Source organism: Mustelus asterias, chromosome 15 (assembly GCF_964213995.1).
Source record: "Mustelus asterias chromosome 15, sMusAst1.hap1.1, whole genome shotgun sequence".
In the NCBI taxonomy this organism is placed as follows: domain Eukaryota; kingdom Metazoa; phylum Chordata; class Chondrichthyes; order Carcharhiniformes; family Triakidae; genus Mustelus; species Mustelus asterias.
In genome coordinates, this window is record NC_135815.1 from 10,088,429 (window position 1) to 10,110,364 (window position 21,936).

Genomic DNA, 21,936 nt, shown 5'->3' on the forward strand with positions numbered 1-21,936 from the left:
TTGAGCCATCCTCACAGTTTCTGGTCTGTTTCGGCAGCCTCTACCTCTCCCGGTGGGACTGCCGAGGCTCCAGAATATGCTGCCCTCTGACTGGAACCACAGCAGGAGAAGCCTTCGATTACGGAGGCGGCCAAAAAGGGAACCCATTTCCTGGAAGATTGTGCTTAAATTCTCTCTCGTGGCAAGTTAGGGCTCAGGACCCCCACGTAGGATCACAAAGTCTGAGGGAAAATCCAACACATTGTCCTCATGTTCATATATGTGTTGTTTCCAATTCAGGAGCACTCAGTTATCACCAATTTCTATTATCCACAACCAAATCCTCTTTATAATTAGTAGACAATAGCGGTTCCACTCTCTGTAACCATGACTACACTGCCGACAGGAGGCATGGTTTATTATATCACACCGTATGAATCTCATGGTTAGTGACTGTTTCCTTGACCAGTTTGGAAAAAGAGCAGCATTTGTACTGGATTAGTTTTGGTATAAACTTTCTACAGAATGAAGCCATAAATGCCATTTGATATTAGGCTCAGTGTTCATTTCCAAATTATTTTTAAATTATACACAGTAAATAAACTTCACTTTACATTTGAAATTATTTGCAATGATGATGCGCAGCCCACAATAAAACACCATCACTGATTCCAGTGCAGAATTCCAAAATACTACTCAGTTTTTAAAAATTCTTAAGTTTTATATTTCCAAACATCGCAAGCTGAAAACAAGTAATTCATTGGCACATCTAGCTCAGAAACATTGACAGATTTTACAGTTCTAATCATGTTGTGGTAGAATATTTTCATTGTCGTTACATTCCATTTTTCCTTCCACTAAATGGCTGAATACATGGTTGAATGGGCTGTGGTATAAAGATTTCCAAAATATTTGCTGTTTTTAATTCGAAATGTATAAAAATCCCTTTGAAACAGACTGATTCAAATTTGATTTTTCTTGGCAAACCAGTCCTGTGTTTATCATGCATCTTGCAGTTATCCTGACTTCACTTTTGGCTGATTAATTCCATATTAAGGCCAAAATAAAAACAATTTACACTTTAACAAACTGCCCTCGAGCACAGTACCTAGCTCCAATTTCAAATACGTACCACCACACCGTCAGTACCAACCGACTCAAGAACAGCTTCTTTCCTGCTGCCATCAGACTTTTAAATGGACCTACCATATATTCAGTTGATCTTTTTTTACACCCCAGTTATAACTGTAAGACTACATTCTGCACTCTCTCCTTTCCTTCTCCCCTATGGGTGGCACGGTGGCACAATGGTTAGCACTGCTGCCTCACAGCACCAGGGGCCGAGGTTCAACTCCAGCCTTGGCTGACCGTCTGTGTGGAGTTTGCAGGTTCTCCCCCATGTCTGCGTGGCTTTCCTCCGGGTGCTCCGGTTTCCTCCCACAGTCCAAAGATATGTGGGTTAGGTGGATTGGTCATGCTATATTGACCCTTAGTGTCCAAAGATGTGTAGGTTAGGTTGATTGGTCACAGTAAATTGCCCCTTAGTGTCAGGGGGATTAGCAGGGTAAATACCTGGGGGTTACGGGGATACAGCCTGAGTGGGATTGTTGTCAGTGCAGTCTCGATGGGCCGAATGCAGGGATTCTATGATTCTATTCTATGATTCTATGTACTCTATGAACGGTATGCTTCTTCTGTATAGCGCACAAGAAACAATGCTTTTTACTGTATCCCTGTGGTGGGCGGCATGGTAGCACAGTGGTTAGCACTGCTGCTTCACAGCTCCAGGGACGTGGGTTCGATTCCCGGCTTGGGTCACTGTCTGTGTGGAGTTTGCACATTCTCCTCGTGTCTGCGAGGGTTTCCTCCGGGTGCTCCGGTTTCCTCCCACAGTCCAAAGATGTGCGGGTTAGGTTGATTGGCCATGCTAAAAAATTGCCCCTTAGTGTCCTGAGATGCGTAGGTTAGAGGGATTAGTGGGTAAAATATGTAGGATATGGGGGTAGGGCCTGGGTGGGATTGTGGTCGGTGCAGACTCGATGGGCCGAATGGCCTCTTTCTGCACTGTAGGGATTCTATGATTTCTATGATCCCAATGCATGTGAAAATAATAAATCAAATCAAATCAAATTCCCTGGTGATCCAGACTGGCAGAGCTGCCGTTGCCCAGTGTTGCTGGCTAAGCACACCATGTCAAAAAGGGTAAAAAGCTGTGGTAAAGCACACTCGCTCCACCTTGTAAAGTACTAAAAAGCCCCCAGTGTCTCCTTTTTCATAGGGAATTGATTTAAATCTGAAACTACTGAAAAAGGTTGAAGTTGTACCTGGAGATTCATCAATGTTTCTAAAAAAAACCTGCTCAAACAGATTGCTTGTATCTATGTGACTATGACTGCAAGATTTCAACATAATTTTAAGTCCAATACCTTCTAGAATGTCTTAGTGAACTTCCTCAGTTAAACGATCAGTGCTTCAGCATGTCCACTAAGACTCTCATCAATTTTTACAGATGCACCATAGAAAGCATTCTTTCTGGTTGTATCACAGCTTGGTAAGGCTCCTGCTCTGTCCAAAACCACAAGAAACTACAAAGGGTCATGAACGTAGCCCAGTCCATCACTCAAACCAGTTATTGACTCTGTCTACACTTCCTGCTGCCTCGGCAAAGCAGCCAGCGTAATCAAGGGCTCCATGCACCCCGGACATTCTCTCTTCCACCTTCTTCCATCAGGAAAAAGATACAAAAGTCTGAGGTCACGTACCAACTGATTCTAGAACAGCTTCTTCCCTGCTGCCATCAGAATTTTGAATGGACCCATATTAAGCTGATCTTTCTCTACATCCTCGCTATGACTGTAACACTACATTCTGTACCCTCTCCTTACCATCGCCCCTATGTACTCTATGAACGGTGTGTTTTTGTCTGTGCAGCGCGCAAGAAACAATACTTTTCAATATATTCCAATACATGTGACAATAATAAATCAAATCAAGTCAAATCAAAAAACCATTTGATTAGTTGAGGTTGGCATTTTGTAAGTAAATTAGCTTTGTCTTCCACATTAATTAAAAGCCAAATAATAAGCAAACAGTGAGCTTCTACACAAACAACTGGCATTTATCAGCAATAAAAGTTGCTACACTGGTAGATAAAAAGGACAGTAGAGCATCACAACATGGTCGGAGCTGATTCAGCATTCATTTATAAATTAATACAGGAAGGATAGAACATAGAACAGTACAGCACAGAACAGGCCCTTCGGCCCACGATGTTGTGCCGAGCTTTATCTGAAACCAAGATCAAGCTATCCCACTCCCCATCATCCTGGTGTGCTCCATGTGCCTATCCAATAACCGCTTAAATGTTCCTAAAGTGTCTGACTCCACTATCACTGCAGGCAGTCCATTCCACACCCCAACCACTCTCTGCGTGAAGAACCTACCTCTGATATCCTTCCTATATCTCCCACCACGAACCCTATAGTTATGCCCCCTTGTAATAGCTCCATCCACCCGAGGAAATAGTCTTTGAACGTTCACTCTATCTATCCCCTTCATCATTTTATAAACCTCTATTAAGTCTCCCCTCAGCCTCCTCCGCTCCAGAGAGAACAGCCCTAGCTCCCGCAACCTTTCCTCATAAGACCTACCCTCCAAACCAGGCAGCATCCTGGTAAATCTCCTCTGCACTCTTTCCAGCGCTTCCACATCCTTCCTATAGTGAGGTGACCAGAACTGCACACAATATTCCAAATGTGGTCTCACCAAGGTCCTGTACAGTTGCAGCATAACCCCACGGCTCTTAAACTCCAACCCCCTGTTAATAAAAGCTAACACACTATAGGCCTTCTTCACAGCTCTATCCACTTGACTGGCAACCTTTAGAGATCTGTGGATATGAACCCCAAGATCTCTCTGTTCCTCCACAGTCCTCAGAACCCTACCTTTGACCCTGTAATCTACATTTAAATTAGTCCTACCAAAATGAATCACCTCACATTTATCAGGGTTAAACTCCATTTGCCATTTTTCAGCCCAGCTTTGCATCCTATCTATGTCTCTTTGCAGCCTACAACAGCCCTCCACCTCATCCACTACTCCACCAATCTTGGTGTCATCAGCAAATTTACTGATCCACCCTTCAGCCCCCTCCTCTAAGTCATTAATAAAAATCACAAAGGGCAGAGGACCAAGCACTGATCCCTGTGGCACTCCGCTAGCAACCTGCCTCCAATCCGAAAATTTTCCATCGACCACCACCCTCTGTCTTCGATCAGATAGCCAGTTACCTATCCAATCGGCCAACTTTCTCTCTATCCCACACCTCCTCACTTTCATCATAAGCCGACCATGGGGGACCTTATCAAACGCCTTACTAAAATCCATGTATATGACATCAACTGCCCTACCTTCATCAACACACTTAGTTACCTCCTCAAAAAATTCTATCAAATTTGTGAGTCACGACTTGCCCTTCACGAATCCATGCTGACTATCCCGGATTAATCCGCATCTTTCTAAATGGTCGTAAATCCCATCTCTAAGGACCTTTTCCATCAATTTACCAACCAACGAAGTAAGACTAACCGGTCTATAATTACCAGGGTCATTTCTATTCCCTTTCTTAAACAGAGGAACAACATTCGCCATTCTCCAGTCCTCTGGCACCATCCCCGTGGACAGCGAGGACCCAAAGATCAAAGCCAAAGGCTCTGCAATCTCATCCCTTGCCTCCCAAAGAATCTTAGGATACATTTCATCAGGCCCAGGGAACTTATCGACCTTCAGTTTATTCAAAACTGCCAGGACATCCTCCCTCCAAACATCTATTTCCTCCAGCCTATTAGCCTGTAACACCTTCTCTTCCTCAAAAACATGGCCCCTCTCCTTGGTGAACACTGAAGAAAAGTATTCATTCATCACCTCGCTTATCTCTACTGACTCCATACACAAGTTCCCACTACTGTCCTTGACCGGCCCTAACCTCACCCTGGTCATTCTTTTATTCCTCACATAAGAGTAAAAAGCCTTGGGGTTTTCCTTGATCCGACCCGCCAAAGACTTCTCGTGTCCCCTCCTAGCTCTCCTAAGCCCCTTTTTCAGCTCATTCCTCGCTAACTTGTAACCCTCAATCGAGCCATCTGAACCTTGTTTCCTCATCCCTACATAAGCTTCCCTCTTCCTTTTCACAAGACATTCCACCTCTTTCGTGAACCATGGTTCCCTCACTCGGCCATTTCCTCCCTGCCTGACAGGGACATACCTATCAAGGACATCCAGTATTTGTTCCTTGAAAAAGTTCCACTTTTCATTAGTTCCTTTCCCTGACAGTTTCCGTTCCCAACTTATGCCCCCTAATTCTTGCCTAATCGCATCATAATTACCTCTCCCCCAATTGTAAACCTTGCCCTGCCGTACGGCCCTATCCCTCTCCATTGCAATAACAAAAGACACCGAATTGTGGTCACTATCTCCAAAGTGCTCTCCCACAACCAAATCTAACACTTGGCCCGGTTCATTTCCCAGTACCAAATCCAATGTGGCCTCACCTCTTGTCGGCCTATCCACATGTTGTGTCAGGAAACCCTCCTGTACACACTGCACAAAAACTGCCCCATCCGAACTATTTGACCTACACTATTTGACCGATACTTTGCACTCTCTAAATTTAAAATAAGTTTACCAGCAAGCTTGCATAAATCTTAATTATAGAAGTATTTGTCACACTCAAAGTTAGTATTCCAGGTTAGATGTATTTTCACGATCAGATACAGGGTGCAATTAGAGTCATAGAGGTTTACAGCATGGAAACAGGCCCTTCGGCCCAACTTGTCCATGCCACCTTTTGTTTTAAAAGCTCCTGAGCTAATCCCAATTGCCTGCATTTGGTCCATATCCCTCTATACCCATTGTACCCGTGTAACTATCTAAATGCTTTTTAAAAGATAAAATTGTACCCGCCTCTACTACTATCTCTGGCAGCTTGTTCCAGACACTCACCACCCTCTGTGTGAACAAACTGACCCTCTGGACACCTTTGTATCTCTCCCCTCTCACCTTAAACCTATGCCCTCTAGTTTTAGACTCCCCTACCTTTGGGAAAAGATATTGACTATCTAGCTGATCTGTGCCCCTCATTATTTTATAGACCTCTATAAGATCACCCCTCAGTCTCCTACGCTCCAGAGAAAAAAGTCCCAATCTATCCAGCTTCTCCTTATAACTCAATCCATCAAGTCCCGGTAGCATCCTAGTAAATCATTTCTGCATTCTTTCTAGTTTAATAATATCCTTTCTATAATAGGGTGACCAGAATTGCACACAGTATTCTAAGTGTGGCCTTACCAATGTCTTGTACAACTTCAACAAGACATTCCAACTCCTGTATTCAATGTTTTGGCTGATGAAACCAAGCATGCCGAATACCTTCTTCACCACTCTGTCCACCTGTGACTCCACTTTCAAGGAGCTATGAACATGTACCTCCAGATCTCTTTGTTCTGTAACTCTCCCCAACGCCCTACCATTAACTAAGTAAGTCCTGCCCTGGTTCAATCTACCAAAATGTATCACCTCGCATTTGTCTAAATTAAACTCCATCTGCCATTCATCAGCCCACTGGCCCAATTGATCAAGATCCCATTGCAATTCGAGATAACTTTCTTCACTGTCCACTGTGCCACCAATCTTGGTGTCACCTGCAAACTTACTAACCATGCCTTCTATGTTCTCATCCAAATCATTAATATAAATGACAAACAACATTGGAGCCAGCACTGATCCCTGAGGCACACCGCTGGTCACAGGCCTCTACAAAGAGAACAAAGAGAACAAAGAACAATACAGCACAGGAACAGGCCCTTCGGCCCTCCAAGCCCGCGCCGCTCCCTGGTCCAAACTAGACCATTCTTTTGTATCCCTGTAGATCAAGACCAAGACAGGAAGTGGTGAACCTGTCTTGTCAGCTTGGATCTGGAATGTCTCACTTGTTGAGACTTTGATTGAATTGAATTGGATATAAAAAGATTGCCAAAGAAGGCAGGAAGGAAGAAGCTGCCATCGAGACTCACTCTAGTTTGAAAAACAACCCTCTACAACCACCCTCTGGCTTCTGTCAAGAAGCCAATTTTGTATCCATTTAGATACCTCACCCTGGATCCCATGAGATTTAACCTTTTGCAACAACATACCATGTGGTACTCTACTCAGAAAGGTTGATATTTTCTTACCTCAATGTCCGCAAATCCCACAATTTAATCCCATCCGTTATAGCAGATGTCAGAAAGAGATTATAGGATTCTGAAGGCTGGGTACTAAACACTGAGCCCTGAAACAAGATAGGGATAGTATATAAACAGACATCCATTGTCAACACTGTAAACTAAAATTAAGAGAGAATGTCCTAATTGTGCAGGGAAAAGCAACAAGATTCACATTGGACATCTTACCAAAATCTTTTGTTATTGTAATAAAATTAACCAAACAATACGCAGGCCGGAATCCTCCAGTCTTATACGCCTGACCACTGCTGCAGTGAGAATGGAGGATTTGGCGCTCAGCCTAAACTACATTCACTACAGCGGGACAGGAAAATCCCAGCCGCGGGTAAGGTCGGAGAATTCCAGCCACCATCAAATCAAACCAGCCAAGTAAGTCACTGTTTTCATGTAAAATGTGAAGGGGCATCCTCCAGGAAAAAATTTCGAATGGATTTAATCCGTAGCATCATGAGGGGGCCGATTTTACCAAATCGGCTCTAAGTGCCGGGTGCAGTCGTAAATCAGACCCGCGCCCGGCAGCTGCGCTCCAGCGCCCCATACGCCTTTTCTCGGCGCGGGTCCAGTGGGTGGGGCCTAGCGCATTTGCATCTGTCGGAGCACCGAACTGCGCATGCGCAGCCCAGAGCCGCCAGCACTCAGCGCGCCCGAGCGCAAAAGTCAAAGGCAGCACTGACAGCACTGCTGTCTGCGCTGCCTTTGACTTTCCCTGGTTGGGGGGGGGGGGGGGGGGAGGGGGTGGGTGGGTGGGATGTGACGTCTCTTCCCTGAGGGGGGGGGGGGGGGGGGGAGGATCTGACATCTCTTCCCTGAGGGGGGTAGGGGGGGATCTAACGTCTCTTCCCTGAGGGGGGGGATGTGATGTCTCTTCCCTGAGGGGGGAGGGCGAAGACGTCACATCCCCCCCACCGCCCCCCCCCCCCAGGGGCAGAGACGTCACATCCACCCCCCCCTCCCCACCCCTCAAGGAAGAGACGTCACATCCCCTCCCTACCCCCCTCCCCCCCTTCAGGGAAGAGATGTCAGATCCCCCCCCCCCCAACCCCTCAGGGAAGAGATGTCACATTCCCCCCTACCCCCTCCTCAGGGAAGAGACGTCACATTCCCCCCCCCCACCCTCAGGGAAGAGACGTCACATCCCCTCCTACCCCCCCCCCCTCCCCCAGGGAAGAGCTGTCACATCCTCCCGCCCCCCCCCCCCAACCGCCTCCCCCCGCCCCCCTACCCCCCGTGAAGAGACGTCATCCGACCCATCAGGACCGAGCAAGGCCAGGATCCAGAATCGCAAGATGCTTTCGACGGACACCAACGATCAAGGTAGGTTGGTGGCCCAGGGGGTCCAATCCCGGAGGGGGGGGGGGGGGTGGGGGGGGCTGCTTGCGGGGCCTGCGTCCAGGGTGGTCCGATCGGGGGGGGGGGGATGAGCTGCTGGAGTGGTTCGTTTGGGCGGTCCGCGAAGGGTGATCGGGGGCGATACGGCGGTTCAGTTGCTGAGTTGAAGCCCTATCGGACTTGAATTCAGCAACACGGTAAATGCGTGGGCGCCGATCGGATCGGAGCCTCGTAAAGTGGGAATCCTTGAGTAAGTTGGGCGCGGGCTTCATTATGCCGATTTAAATGCATGCAAATGCATTTAAATCGGCCCGCTGGCCGATTCAGGCACGTGCCGGATCGGCGCCCGAATCGGCCGTTGGTAAAGGCGCGATTGGCCTTGGGTCGGGTCTGGACCGCGTTTTAGGCCCGATGCCCAACTTTACCACGATTTCGCGCCCGAATTTTGGTAAAATCGGGCCCGAGGTCACCGGAAAAGCAAAATCCTGCAGGTGATGTCGGTTCTGATAAAACATCTGCAACCTGAAATGTTAATTCTGTTTCACCTCCAAAGACGCTGCCAGACTTACTCAGTATTTCCAGCATTTTCTATTTTATTATTCACATTAACGGAAGAAGGACACTATACAGGAATTAGACTGCAAGGGTATGGATAATGTCAATGTAAGAAGGTTACCTACTAGGCAGCAGTGCTAACCACTGTGCCACAGAACGGTGGTTAGCGCAGCTGCCTCACAGCGCCAGGAATCCGGGTTCAATTCCCAGCTTGGGCCACTGTCTGTGTGGAGTTTGCATATTCTCTCCGTGTCTGCGTGGGTTTCCTTCAGGTGCTCCGGTTTCCTCCCACAATCCGAAAGATGTGCTGGTTAGGGTGCATTGGCCATGCTAAATTTTCCCTCAGTGTACCCGAACAGGCGCTGGAGTGTGGCGGCTAGGGGATTTTCACAGTAACTTCACTGCAGTGTTAATGTAAGCCTACTTGTGACACTCATAAGTCAACTTAAACTTAATGTTCTTTTCTCTTCCCAGAGTGGTAGATACGTACAACAGATTATTAGCAGAAAAAGCAGTTTTTATTGTGTTAATTAACTTCTTCAGGAATATAACTGGTAAGAATTTGTTTAAAATGAAGACTAAGACTACAGATAACAACATCCCAAGGAACACGATGTTTCCTACGCTTTTGGGATGAATCCAATATCATCGATACAAAACAACCAGTCAGGACTGAATAGGTAATCTCATATTTGTTTTAAAAATTATCTTGGCTGGAGAGAAAACAGGAAGATTCATGCATTATCTTGCTTCAGGATATCAACTAAGTGGAGGCAGAATCCATGGTAATATAGGTTATGCTTTGTCTATTTTATAGTCCAAAGGGATTTTCTCAAACTATCCAACTCTTTCCTCATGTGTTCCAAACAACAGCAATAACAACTTGCATTCATTTAGCATCTTTAACTCAGTAAAACATCTCAAGACACTTCACGGGAGCATTATCAAACAAAATTTGAGACAGAGCCACATTAGGATATATTAGGATAGATGACCTAGATAGGTAGGTAGATGACCAAGACTGCAAGAAACCACAAAGGGTCGTGAACATAGCCCAGTCCATCACGCAAACCAGCCTCCCATCCATTGACTCTGTCTATACCTCCCGCTGCCTCGGAAAAGCAGCCAGCATAATTAAGGACCCCACGCACCCCGGACATTCTCTCTTCCACCTTCTTCCGTCGGGAAAAATATGCAAGCATTTGAAAACACGTACAACCGACTCAAGAACAGCTTCTTCCCTGCTGCCATCAGACTTTTGAATAGACCTACCTTATATAAAGCTGATTTTTCTCTACACCCTAGACTGTAACACTACATTCTGCACTCTCTCCTTTCCTTCACTATGAACAGTATGCTTTGTCTGTATAGCTCGCAAGGAACAATACTTTTCACTATATGCCAATATATGTGACAATAATAAATCAAATCAAATCAAAAACCTAAAGCTTGGTCAAAGGGATAAGTTTTCAGGAGTGAATGTTTTAAGGAGGAGCTGGAAGAGAGGCAGAAGAGTAGAGGGATGGAATTGCAGAGCTTAGGTAGCTGAAGGCGCGGTCGCCATTCATAGAACGATTAATACTGGGAATGTGCAAGAATTGGAAGAGCTCAGAGCTCTGAGAGATTGAGGAGGTTACAGTGACAGGGGGTCCTTGACCATGGAGGGATTTGAAAATTAAGATTAGATTTTTAAAATTGAGGTGGTGTTGAATGGCAGTTCTGAAGAGCGAGTGGGAAAACATTACAGGATCATATAATCGCTATCACCAAATTTCCTCCAGAATGTTGGCAAAACCAAAGTAATTCCTTTTGGCTCTTGGAAGAATTACGTTATTCTAGTCCTGCCAGCCCAGACTGAATTTTAGCCGACAACTCAATCCCAAGTGCCTGTTTCCACGCACGGTGGTTCAACTACCAAGAATGCCTTCTTTCACCAATGTGAAGTTGTCTAGCTCCAGTCCTTCCTACTTTGTTGAAATACCGAAGATAGATTCGCTCAGTCTACACAATCTCTCCTAAGAGCTAAAGGTGAAAGCTGAAATCCCAATCCTTTCTCACCTTTGTCACTGAAGCTTTAGTTTCTGGCTTCATCACTTTAAGCTTTGACATCTATTCTGCTGTCCTAGTGGGTCAATTAGCCTCAATCCTTCACATGCATCAATTCATTCTTAATGCTGCAAGCCTTGGTCTTTCTTGCAACAGGTCCCATCTTCTTTAAGCTCCATTGCTTTCTACACAAATTTAGAAGCTTGGCTTCTAAATTTTGCTTGTAGCTCTCAAATCCCTGACTGGCATCTCCCACCCTACTGATATTCCGAAGTTCCAGCATCTTATCTAGCCTGAGTGACACATTTTATGCCCCACATCAGCTTCCCTCTGTGCGAGGCAGCCAGCAAAATCTGGGATCTGTGACATGGATTCCCAGATTGTCGCCACTCCGGGGGCTGATCCTGCAACTCACTTGTACCATGGAGAAGAGGGAATTTTCTGTGCAGTTGATGGACTGATAGAATTCCCTATGTCCCAAGCAAATATTGCCGGCATCATTACAATCAGCTCAAATTTAACACCACTCCTCACCTGAGCACTTGCCTGTGGTGTAAAAGTTAAAGACAATAGGTGGCACAGCAAATCTATTTGCTGATAAACTTTCTATAATATGTCCCAGATGCTAATTCTCGTCTAATTTATACTAGAATTGGTTGCAGTAAGCCGGGAGGAGGTTCATGTGGAGGACAGACATCAGCACAGACCAGTTGGGCTGAATTGCCTGTAACTCTGAATTCCGTGATATGATTATATGATCAATGGTGCAACTTTTCCATCTTTGAACAGAGAGCCCAAATCAGTGCACAGGGGTCCAACTCTGCTTGATTAAGGTCCAATTGATTAAGGGGCGGCACGGTAGCACAGTGGTTAGCACTGCTGCTTCACAGCTCCAGGGACCTGGGTTCGAATCCCGGCTCGGGTCACTGTCTGTGTGGAGTTTGCACATTCTCCTCGTGTCTGCGTGGGTTTCCTCCGGGTGCTCCGGTTTCCTCCCACAGTCCAAAGATGTGTAGGTTAGGTTGATTGGCCATGCTAAAATTGCCCCTTAGTGTCCTGGGATGCGTAGATTAGAGGGATTAGCAGGTAAAATGTGTAGGGAAATGGGAGTAGGGCCTGGGTGGGATTGTGGTCGGTGCAGACTCGATGGGCCGAATGGCCTCTTTCTGTACTGTAGGGTTTCTATGATGATAATATTATTATGCAGCCTGTATAGCTTCCCTTTCTATTCAATTCAAGATGTGGAGATGCTGGTGTTGGATTGGAGCGGGCACAGTAAGAAGTCTCACAACACCAGGTTAATGTCCAACAGGTTTATTTGGTAGCACGTGCTTTCAGAGTGCTGCTCCTTCAGCAGGTGAGTGGGGATTTGGGTTCACAAACACGACATATATAGACAGAGACTCAATTGCAAGATAATGCTTGGAATGTGAGTCTTTACAGGTAATCAAGTCTTTACAAGTACAGACAATGTGAGTGGAGAGAGGGATAATCACCGGTTAAAGAGGTGTGAATTGACTCAAGCCTACTCAGTTAGTCAGATGTCCTGGCTTGAGACAATTCACACCTCATCAACCTGTCATTATCCCACTCTCCATTCGCATTGTCTGTACTTGTAAAGACTTGATTACCTGAAAAGACTCGCATTCCAACCATTATCTTGCAATTCTCTGTCTATGTATATCCTGTAAGAAGTTTAACAACACCAGGTTAAAGTCCAACAGGTTTATTTGGTAGCCTGGTGTTGTTAAACTTCTTACTGTGTTTACCCCAGTCCAACGCCGGCATCTCCACATTATGTATATCCTGTTTGTGAACCCCACTCACCTGATGAAGGACCAGCGCTCCGAAAGTTTGTGATACCAAATAAACCTGTTGGGACCTGGTGTTGTGAGACTTCTTACTAATCAATTCAATGCCTCCAGATACAGAGCCAAGAACTCCCTTTGTCCTTTTTAAATGTTCTTATTTACTTAAGGCGTCAAAACCTTGTTTGTTAACTGTTGAAAAAAAGAAACAGTTAATGTGATTGCTTAATACATCCACAAGTCAGAAAACTGTTACTCCACAAATATATCGCAAAGAGAATACATTAGGATTTCAACATTCACATACACATTTTGCATTATCTCTGTGGAGAGATTATATGGACTGAGCGAATCTATCTTAGGTATTTCAACAAAACAGAAAGCTATTCTCAGAGGAAATAAAAAAGATTGAAACCAGGTTTTTGGTAAGCCTTGGGTACAACATTTTTCCGTCATTATACAGTAGCGCAGCACAGACACACTGCAGAATGGAAACATGCTTCTCATTCTTTTCCACCTTCTACCAGCTACTCACTGATACAGCAGATGCTTCCTCCTAGTGCAAGCAAAACCTCTTTCCTTGTAAGGATAAGAGCAGGCAGAATTTATAACCACAACCTCATCATATTCCTTTGATGAATCAATGTTCCATTTTGTAACTGCCATATCAAATCCTAACACATCTGTAATAACAATTAGTGTTCCTTGCTACTGGCATGCTGCTGCTCTCAATGCATAATAATCTGATTCAACTTTATAGTCCTAACTAAACCTTCGATAGTTATAGTGTGCAGTAGCGTGTCGTATTTGGATAATCAGCAAGTATTAGCATATTTTTTTAAGAGCTGCTTCCTGTTTTCAGAATTTGACACTTCAGATTTAAAGAATCCTTGGCAATAATATGAAAACATTTAGCTTTCATGGTCCAACCAACACTAAGGAGCATCCAAATCATGTGAAAAATCAAGTTTGTTTAATTAGTCATTTAACTGACTTATTTCTTAAGGAGCAGAAAAACTGTAACTACCAATAATATGATTTTAAGAACTTAAGAATGTAAGGAATAGGACTCTAGGTCTATACTCATTGGAGTTTAGAAGGATGAGGGGGGATCTTATTGAAACTTACAGGCTACTGCGAGGCCAGGATAGAGTGGACATGGAGAGGATGTTTCCACTGGTAGGAAAAACTAGAGTAAGAGTTTTAACAACACCAGGTTAAAGTCCAACAGGTTTATTTGGTAGCAAACACCATTAGCTTTCGGAGCGCTGCTCCTTCGTCAGATGGAGTGGAAATGTGCTCTCAAACAGGGCACAGAGACACAAAAATCAAGTTACAGAATACTGATTAGAATGCGAATCCCTACAGCCAGCCAGATCTTAAAGATACAGACAATGTGGGTGGAGGGAGCATTAAGCACAGGTTAAAGAGATGTGTATTGTCTGTCCTGCCACCATAAGTCTGAGGTCTGGTTCAAGATATTGTTGCCTTTTTTCTAAACTTCCAACTGATGAGCAAGGAAAGACATATGGAAGGATTTGAGTCTGGATTTCCAAGGTTTTCCGTTGATTCTGGAGTAGCGGATGTAGAAACGGGATCAGCGCCCATTTTGCATGATCCTCGCTCAATTCTGCGGCATTCCCATTTTTGAGTGCCAGACCACTCACCCTCATTATGCCTCTCCAGTTAAATTAAGCAACTTTAATCATTTTTAAAATCCTTTTATCTAGAAATTATCCAATCTTTGCTCCGGATCTAACATTTGTGGGTTCATTTTACAGATTCTAGTTTATGCCACTTATGGTACTTTTAGCTGATCTATTTTCTAACTTGATCGCAGCTCACATTGTAAACTGCTCGCATTTCTTCAGAGAAATCTTGAGGTTGCTGAACTTTCTTATCCAAGGGGTGGAGATGTCAGCGTTGGACTAGTGTGGGCACAATAAGAAGCCTCACAACACCAGGTTAAAGTCCAACAGGTTTATTTGGAATTACAAACTTTCGGAGTGCTGCTCCTTCCTCAGGTGAGTCATCGGATGAAGGAGTAGCGCTCCAAAAGCTCGTGATTCCAAATAAACCTGTTGGACTTTAACCTGGTGTTGTGAGACTTCTTACTGTCTCTTATCTAACCCAGCAAACAGCGGAGGAGGTGGGAGATGGAGCCCTGTCCTATAATTGAATTCTCCTGAACTTTCAGTGCTTGTATAGAATTTCCTCCTCCAAGCCAAGCTTGAAAGAAGGCTCTGTCGAACATAGAAAAGAGAAACACTTTGAGCACCGGACGTCATTGGATAGAAACGATGAAACTGACAGCTGGGGAGCTCACTTACCATGCATTCCTTCTGCTGAATTATGTCTCACCACTCACCTGATGAAGGAACGGCATTCCGAAAGCTCGTGCTACCAAATAAACCTGTTGGACTTTAACCTAGTGTTGTGAGACTACTTACTGTGCCTACCCCAGTCCAACGCCAGCAACTCCACATCATGAATTATGTTTCTAAAGGTAGTTTTTTCCCTCTTAATCCCAGTTTCTTTCCTTCCCCCTGTATTTTACTTTTGACTTTCTTCTAAGTGTGTCTCATCACATCACAAGCCATACAAATTAAGGGCAGGGTTAGGCCACTTGGCCTCTCGAGTCTGTTCCACTATTCAACAGGATCATGGCTGATCTGATCCGGCCTACCACCGATAACCTTTCATCACTTTGCTTATCAAAAATCTATCCACGTGAGCCTTAAAAATGCTTAAAAACTCTGTTTCCACTGCCCTTTGAGGAAGCCTTTCTCAAGATTTCCTCAGGCCTTGAAGAAGACACTCAAGAACCTATTCCCAGGCCTCAGAAATGATGTTGCTTTACATCAAATCACTAAGAGTGGCATGGGAATGGCTCACGTGACTCCCCTTTTGCTTTTTCTTCATTTCTTGCCCTCGCCCTCCTTTAGGCTAACTTCCCTTGGTTAGCTATGGGGCAGCTGAGATCCAAAACTCTTATGTGTAGCATTGTAGAGATCAGACTTAAGCTGTACCAAGGAAAAGAAAATTATTTTTGACCTGGAATCAGTTAAGATAGGTTTAAGGGGTGCAAGTTTTGACAAAATATTCTAGTTCTGATCTCATGGTTCCCCCCCACCCTCCCACCACCCTGAAAAAATCCTAGCTATCTGGGTGTTGTCCTAGTCGTGATGTTACTGGAGAGCCTTGGATTAACAATGCAAAGCCTTTGAGTTCAAATCCCAACATGGCAGCTGGAGGATTTGAACTTGGGTAAAAAAAAAGTCTGGAAATAAAAAGCAGGAAAATTGACCATGAAACGATCAGATTGTTGTAAAAGCCCAGCAGGTTTACTGGTGCCCTTTTGGGAAAGAAACTTGCTGTCCTGGGACTCCAGCCCCAAACTAACGTAGACTTTTAGCTGCCCTCTGATATAACAAAACTTTCAGTTGAATCAACAACTCCTCAGGGCAACCAGGGATGTCAATAAATATTGGTCTTACAGATCTTGGGGCAGCACGGTGCCACAGTGGTTAGCTCTGCTGCCTCACAGCTCCAGGGACCTGGGTTCGATTCCCAGCTTGGGTCACTGTCTGTGTGGAGTTTGCACGTTCTCCCCGTGTCTGTATGGGTTTCCTCCGGGTGCTCCGGTTTCCTCCCACAGTCCAAAGATGTGCGGGTTAGGTGCATTGGCCACACTAAATTGCCCCTTAGTGTACCGGAATGCATAGGTTGGAGGGATTAGTGGGGTGAATATGTGGGGTTGTGGGTTTGGGGCCTGGGTGGGATTGTTGTCGGTGCAGACTCGATGGGCCGAATGGCCGCCTTCTGCACTGTAGGGTTTCTATGATTCTATGATCTTCCTAGGAGTGAGCGTGGTCACCATTTCATTTGGTTGACTGCTTAAAAAGCAGAAACTGCTGATGGGGTGAGATGAAGTAAGGTGAGAGGAGGTTTGTGTGCAGCATAATCATTACATGATAAACTAAGAACGGTTATAAAGTCTGGGATAAATAAGGCATGATGCACTGTTTAAGTAGCATCTGATATTCCTGCTTGCTCTTTTTCTCCAAATGCTTTTAGATTCTTTGCCTTTTGTTCCACTACATCTTTGTTATTTAATCTCTCCCACTCTTGAACCTTTCTCTGACCTTCCCTTTTGTTCTACTTGGCTCTCCTTTCTCAGCAGCATAAAACCCATCACATTTCTACTTCTCATCAGTTTCTAAAAGAGTTGTATTAAACGCAAAACATTAATTCTGTTTCTCTCTCCGCAAATATTGCCAGACTTGCTGAGCTTCTCCAGCACCTAGCCCAATCATAGAATCACAAGGAGGCCACCATTTGGCCCATCGGGTCTGCACCGACTCTTACCCAGGCCCTATCCCCGTAACTACATGCATTTTATCCCGTCAATCACCCTAAGCTATATCTATCTTGGGACACTAAGGGGCAATTTAGCGTAGCCAATGCACCTAACATGCACATCTTTGGAGTGCGGGAGGAAACCGGAGCACCCGAGGAAACCCATGCAGACACAGGGAGAAAGTGCAAATTCCACACAGATAGTGAGTGACCCAAGGCTGGAATTGAACCCAGGTCCCTGGCGCTGTGAGGCAGCAGTGCTAACCACTGTGGCACCATGCCAGTCGAGTCAAATATCCTGTTTCTATTCTGTAAAATTTTATGTAAAAAATAAATGGTTCCACATCAAAGAGGATCCAAGGGTTAAATATCATATGTGAGGTTTTTGGGCTTTAGTTCTGGCAAGGATACACAGAGCTTCATGTTTACTGCAAGACCAGATATTCTATGTACAACATCTAATCCTGGAAGACATACTTTGACACAGTGACCCAAAGAAAGCAGATTTATCCAAACTGTTGGATTCCAAGAAGCTACTTAAAAAAAAACCTTCAGGAAGGAAAGACCCATTCCTCCAGTCCTCTTGTGTGATATCATGCTATTTAGTACTTAGTCCAAGTCTTTTCCTTCACTTCAGTATTTTTCATGCAAATAACTCAAGGCAGTTGCTTAGACTATATAGAATGGTCAACCAATGTGACAATTTCCATCATCCAGATTAAAATGAGGTTTGCTGGTCATTCTACACATCATCTGGTAAACAAGTTATTGTGAATTGACTTAACTGTTAGACCTGAGCTTCGCTGACTCCCCTTGAGAGAACAAAAAATTATGTTTCATTCAAAAGAAGATTCCAGTCTGTGTATAGAAACTTTCATGAGTAAAAGCATTTAGAGAAAAAGAGCAAGCAGGACTATCAGATGTTACTTAAACAGTGCATCATGCCTTATTTATCCCAGACTTTATAAACGTTCTTAGTTTATCATGTGAATGTTCCAGTTCTTTACACAGAAAAGTTCGAGGTTCCATTTTTGGGAGGTAGGCAAAAACATATTTAAAGGTGCATGAAGTAAAGTAATATTAGGGATGAGATTTCCAAATACGGTATTAAACTGTCATCATAAACCAGTGATTTAAGAGAAGATTTTTTTCTTTAGCTTTACACAATGAAAAGTAAAAAGCGAGTCTTTCTTGACGCCTCTGTGTCTTGTAGGAATACTCTTACCCATTATGAGTATTTGCCTTTTGATACCAAATCCTTTTGATTCAAAGTCTGAATTAGTCTTTTTGTCTTGGAACCAATTATTAAATCCTCAAAGGCAAAGCAACAATGGCCATATAGAAATGTTGATAAAACACATACCACAGTAACTAAAAGGTGTGTCCCACACACAAGTGGAAATAAAGAGATTTGCTTTACAAGATCCTGGAATCTGATCCTAGCACTTGTGGCTTGGGCAGGTCACCTACAGACCAGTGTAAACTGAGAATGGTTGGATACGGTACCAGATGGTAAAGACTCTCGTAAACTCTGGAATGGGCATATATTTCACTGAATCTTATTTCAGTGTAACAAGTCAATCTCTTTTCTACACTGCTATAAATAAAATAAATTAAATACTAAATATAAATTAATAAATCTATGTGATTTGATTTGATTTATTATTGTCACATGTATTAACATAAGGTGAAAGGTATTGTTTCTTGCGCGCTAGACAGGCAAAAGATACGAAGTAGGAAGGATCGAGAGCTTCAAGTTTTTAAGTGTCCAGATCAACAACAACCTGTCCTGGTCCCCCCTTTGCCGACACTACAATTAAGAAAGCCCACCATTTTCTCAGAAGACAAAGGAAATTTGGCATGTCAACTATGACGCTCACCAACCTTTACAGGTGCACCATAGAAAGCATTCTTTCTGGTTGTATCACAGCTTGGTATGGCTCCTGCTCTGCCCAAGACCGCAAGGAACTACAAAAGATCGTGAATGTAGCCCAATCCATCACGCAAACCAGCCTCCCATCCATTGACTCTGTCTTCACTGCCCGCTGCCTCGGCAAAGCAGCCAGCATAATTAAGGACCCCACGCAGCCCGGACATTCTCTCTTCCACCTTCTTCCGTCGGGGAAAAAGATACAAAAGTCTGAGGTCACGTACCAACCAACTCAAGAACAGCTTCTTCCCTGCTGCCGTCAAACTTTTGAATGGACTTACCTCACATTAAGTTGATCTTTCTCTACACCCTAGCTATGACTGTAACACTACATTCTGCACTCTCTCCTTTCCTTCTGTGGAACATGTAGCAACAGAGTTTTAATACGAGTTCCTGACAATTTACAATTAAATAATATTCTCGTTCATTTTATATTCTGAAATGTGCTGTTGCACAACTTGTGTCTACGTTTTACTCCTGCATTCTTGCAATTCCAGCATGATTTCAATTCCTGGACCAGCTCCGATAGTTCGAGGAGGTTTGGCCCTTTGCCTTGCCCCATGCTTGGTGTGGTGTAGTGCCCCTCAAACTATATAATTAATTATCTCTCTCTAATCTAAAGAGATGCTGACTGTCCCTCGTGGACAGTTTTGCATTACAAAATTTTAATTTTCCAGCGGGATTAGCTCTGAAAATATTTGATTTGTGATCTCAGCCGCTATAGCAAGATTTTGACGGCCAGTGCCCTCCAGCATCGACGCGGCAAGAATCCCCAGCATCAGATGGGGAGCACCAAATGTCTCTCTGCAGAAGCATCATTGGTCCTACCTGCCCAGTGTATCTGAGAAATTGATGCCTGACACTATCAGGGGGCTGGGGATTGCCCAGACACCCCTTCACACCAGTCCACCCCATCACCAGACTCCAGCCTTGTTCATAGAATAGAGTTCATTGAATCCCTACAGCACAGAAGAGGCCATTCAGCCCATCGGGTCTACACCAACTCTCTTACCTAGGCCCTCCCCCTATCCCCGTAACCTCATGTATTGCCCATGGCGAATCCAACAAACCTACACATTTTTTGACACAAGGCCGAAATTTTACCGGCATGCCCACCCGATTCCGGGGGCAGGAGAGGCTCGGAGAACAGCATTCTCCATTGGCCTTGGGCAAGATCGTACAAATCTTGGGCGGACGTGCCAGTAAAGTTCTGCCCTAAGTGGCAATTTAGCATGGCCAATCCACTGAATCTGCACATCTTTGGACTGCGGGAGGAAACCGGAGCACCCGGAGGAAACCCATGCAGACACGGGGAGAATGTGCAAACTCCACACAGACAGTCACCCGAGAAGTGAATTGAACCCAGGTCCCTGGTGCTGTGGGGCAGCTGTGCTAACCACTGTGCCACTCTAATGCCCTCGTTCATAACAAATTGTGAAAGCACATGAAAACACTTATTTTTATCTTTAAAAGTTAATGAGCTGTTATATCATCCAGATCTACTGATGAAAACAATAGTTCACGAAACTGAATGTACTCTGCAGGGATTTATCATCGCAAATGTTCCTCGGGTTTGGAGATATCTAGAATGACATAACCAAAACAAATTAAAGTACAATTGGCCTATCTCTGTGGACTGGATTTTATGCTCTCCCGCCAATGGATTTGAAGGCTGACAGAGACTCATAAAATGCAGCTTATTCGCCACTTATCCACCTGCCCCCAGTCTGTCTCCCATTTTATGAGGGCAGTGAAAGCACCAGGGGGCTTGCCCGCCCTTGGGCCTACTCAACCAATATGGTCAATTAAGTGCCTCATCCTATCCTCAAAGCTATTTATTCCACAATAAGGGGAGACCAAGGTCATACAGGAAGCCGAGCAGCTTTAGTGATGTGGGCCGGAGTCAGGAAGGGGGTGGGACCTTCTCTGGAGGCCCGCAGTGCCCATTAGAGGCACCCCAAGGTCATACAACCTCTCCTCCCCCATTTAACATTCACCAATATTCAGCCCACCAACACTCTTGCGTGGGACTGCCAGCCTGGTCCCGTCAATATCCCAGACATATTTGTGCCCAGGATCCAGAGGCTCCTCTTTTTGAGGGCTGGTTGTAATCCCAGCAGTGGCCTCCACTTGAACTTGGCGCTGTTGAGACTATAGAGCTGCCAGTCAATCCAATTGGGCGGCACTTCTGTAGGGCAGGACTTCCTTCCCAGATGGAGATGGAAGTTTCATCATGAGCCAATTAACACCCCACTGGGTGCTCAGTGCCTGGGTGTAGCCAGCTGTTTTGTTGGCAGGCTCCTGACCAACTTTCAGTTGGTAGGGGGGTGTGAGGAACACAGCGTCCAGTGAAATGCAGGCCTGTATCATTGTCCCTACCCGTCTTTTTGAGTTTGGTCGTACTTTCAGCAGAAGTCACTGAAACAATAAGGAGTCAATAGTCACAACCGTGGGAACTTGCCCCAGTTACAGCAATTTCAGAAATTTGGCCAGCTCTTTCAGTTTATACAATATCTCCAAGCTTGCTTACATGTAGAAATGTGGAGCCATGCCACGTGACCATATTTCATTTGCTTCAAGGTCATACTTCCACAGCTCAAGGGAAGAGTTTCATAACAATGGACCACCCAAGCACAGAGTTCCTATCACC

At 44.7% G+C, this 21,936-nt stretch overlaps 1 protein-coding gene across 1 annotated transcript in view; it reads right to left on the reverse strand.

The window, feature by feature from the left end:
- The window catches only part of wdr27 (WD repeat domain 27), a 411,108-nt gene that overhangs the window by 295,532 nt on the left and 93,640 nt on the right, over positions 1-21,936 (reverse strand). The window contains exon 22 of the mRNA XM_078230640.1: positions 7,209-7,306. Within this exon, the coding sequence (XP_078086766.1) occupies positions 7,209-7,306 (98 nt within the window). The remainder of the gene's footprint in view (positions 1-7,208; positions 7,307-21,936) is intronic.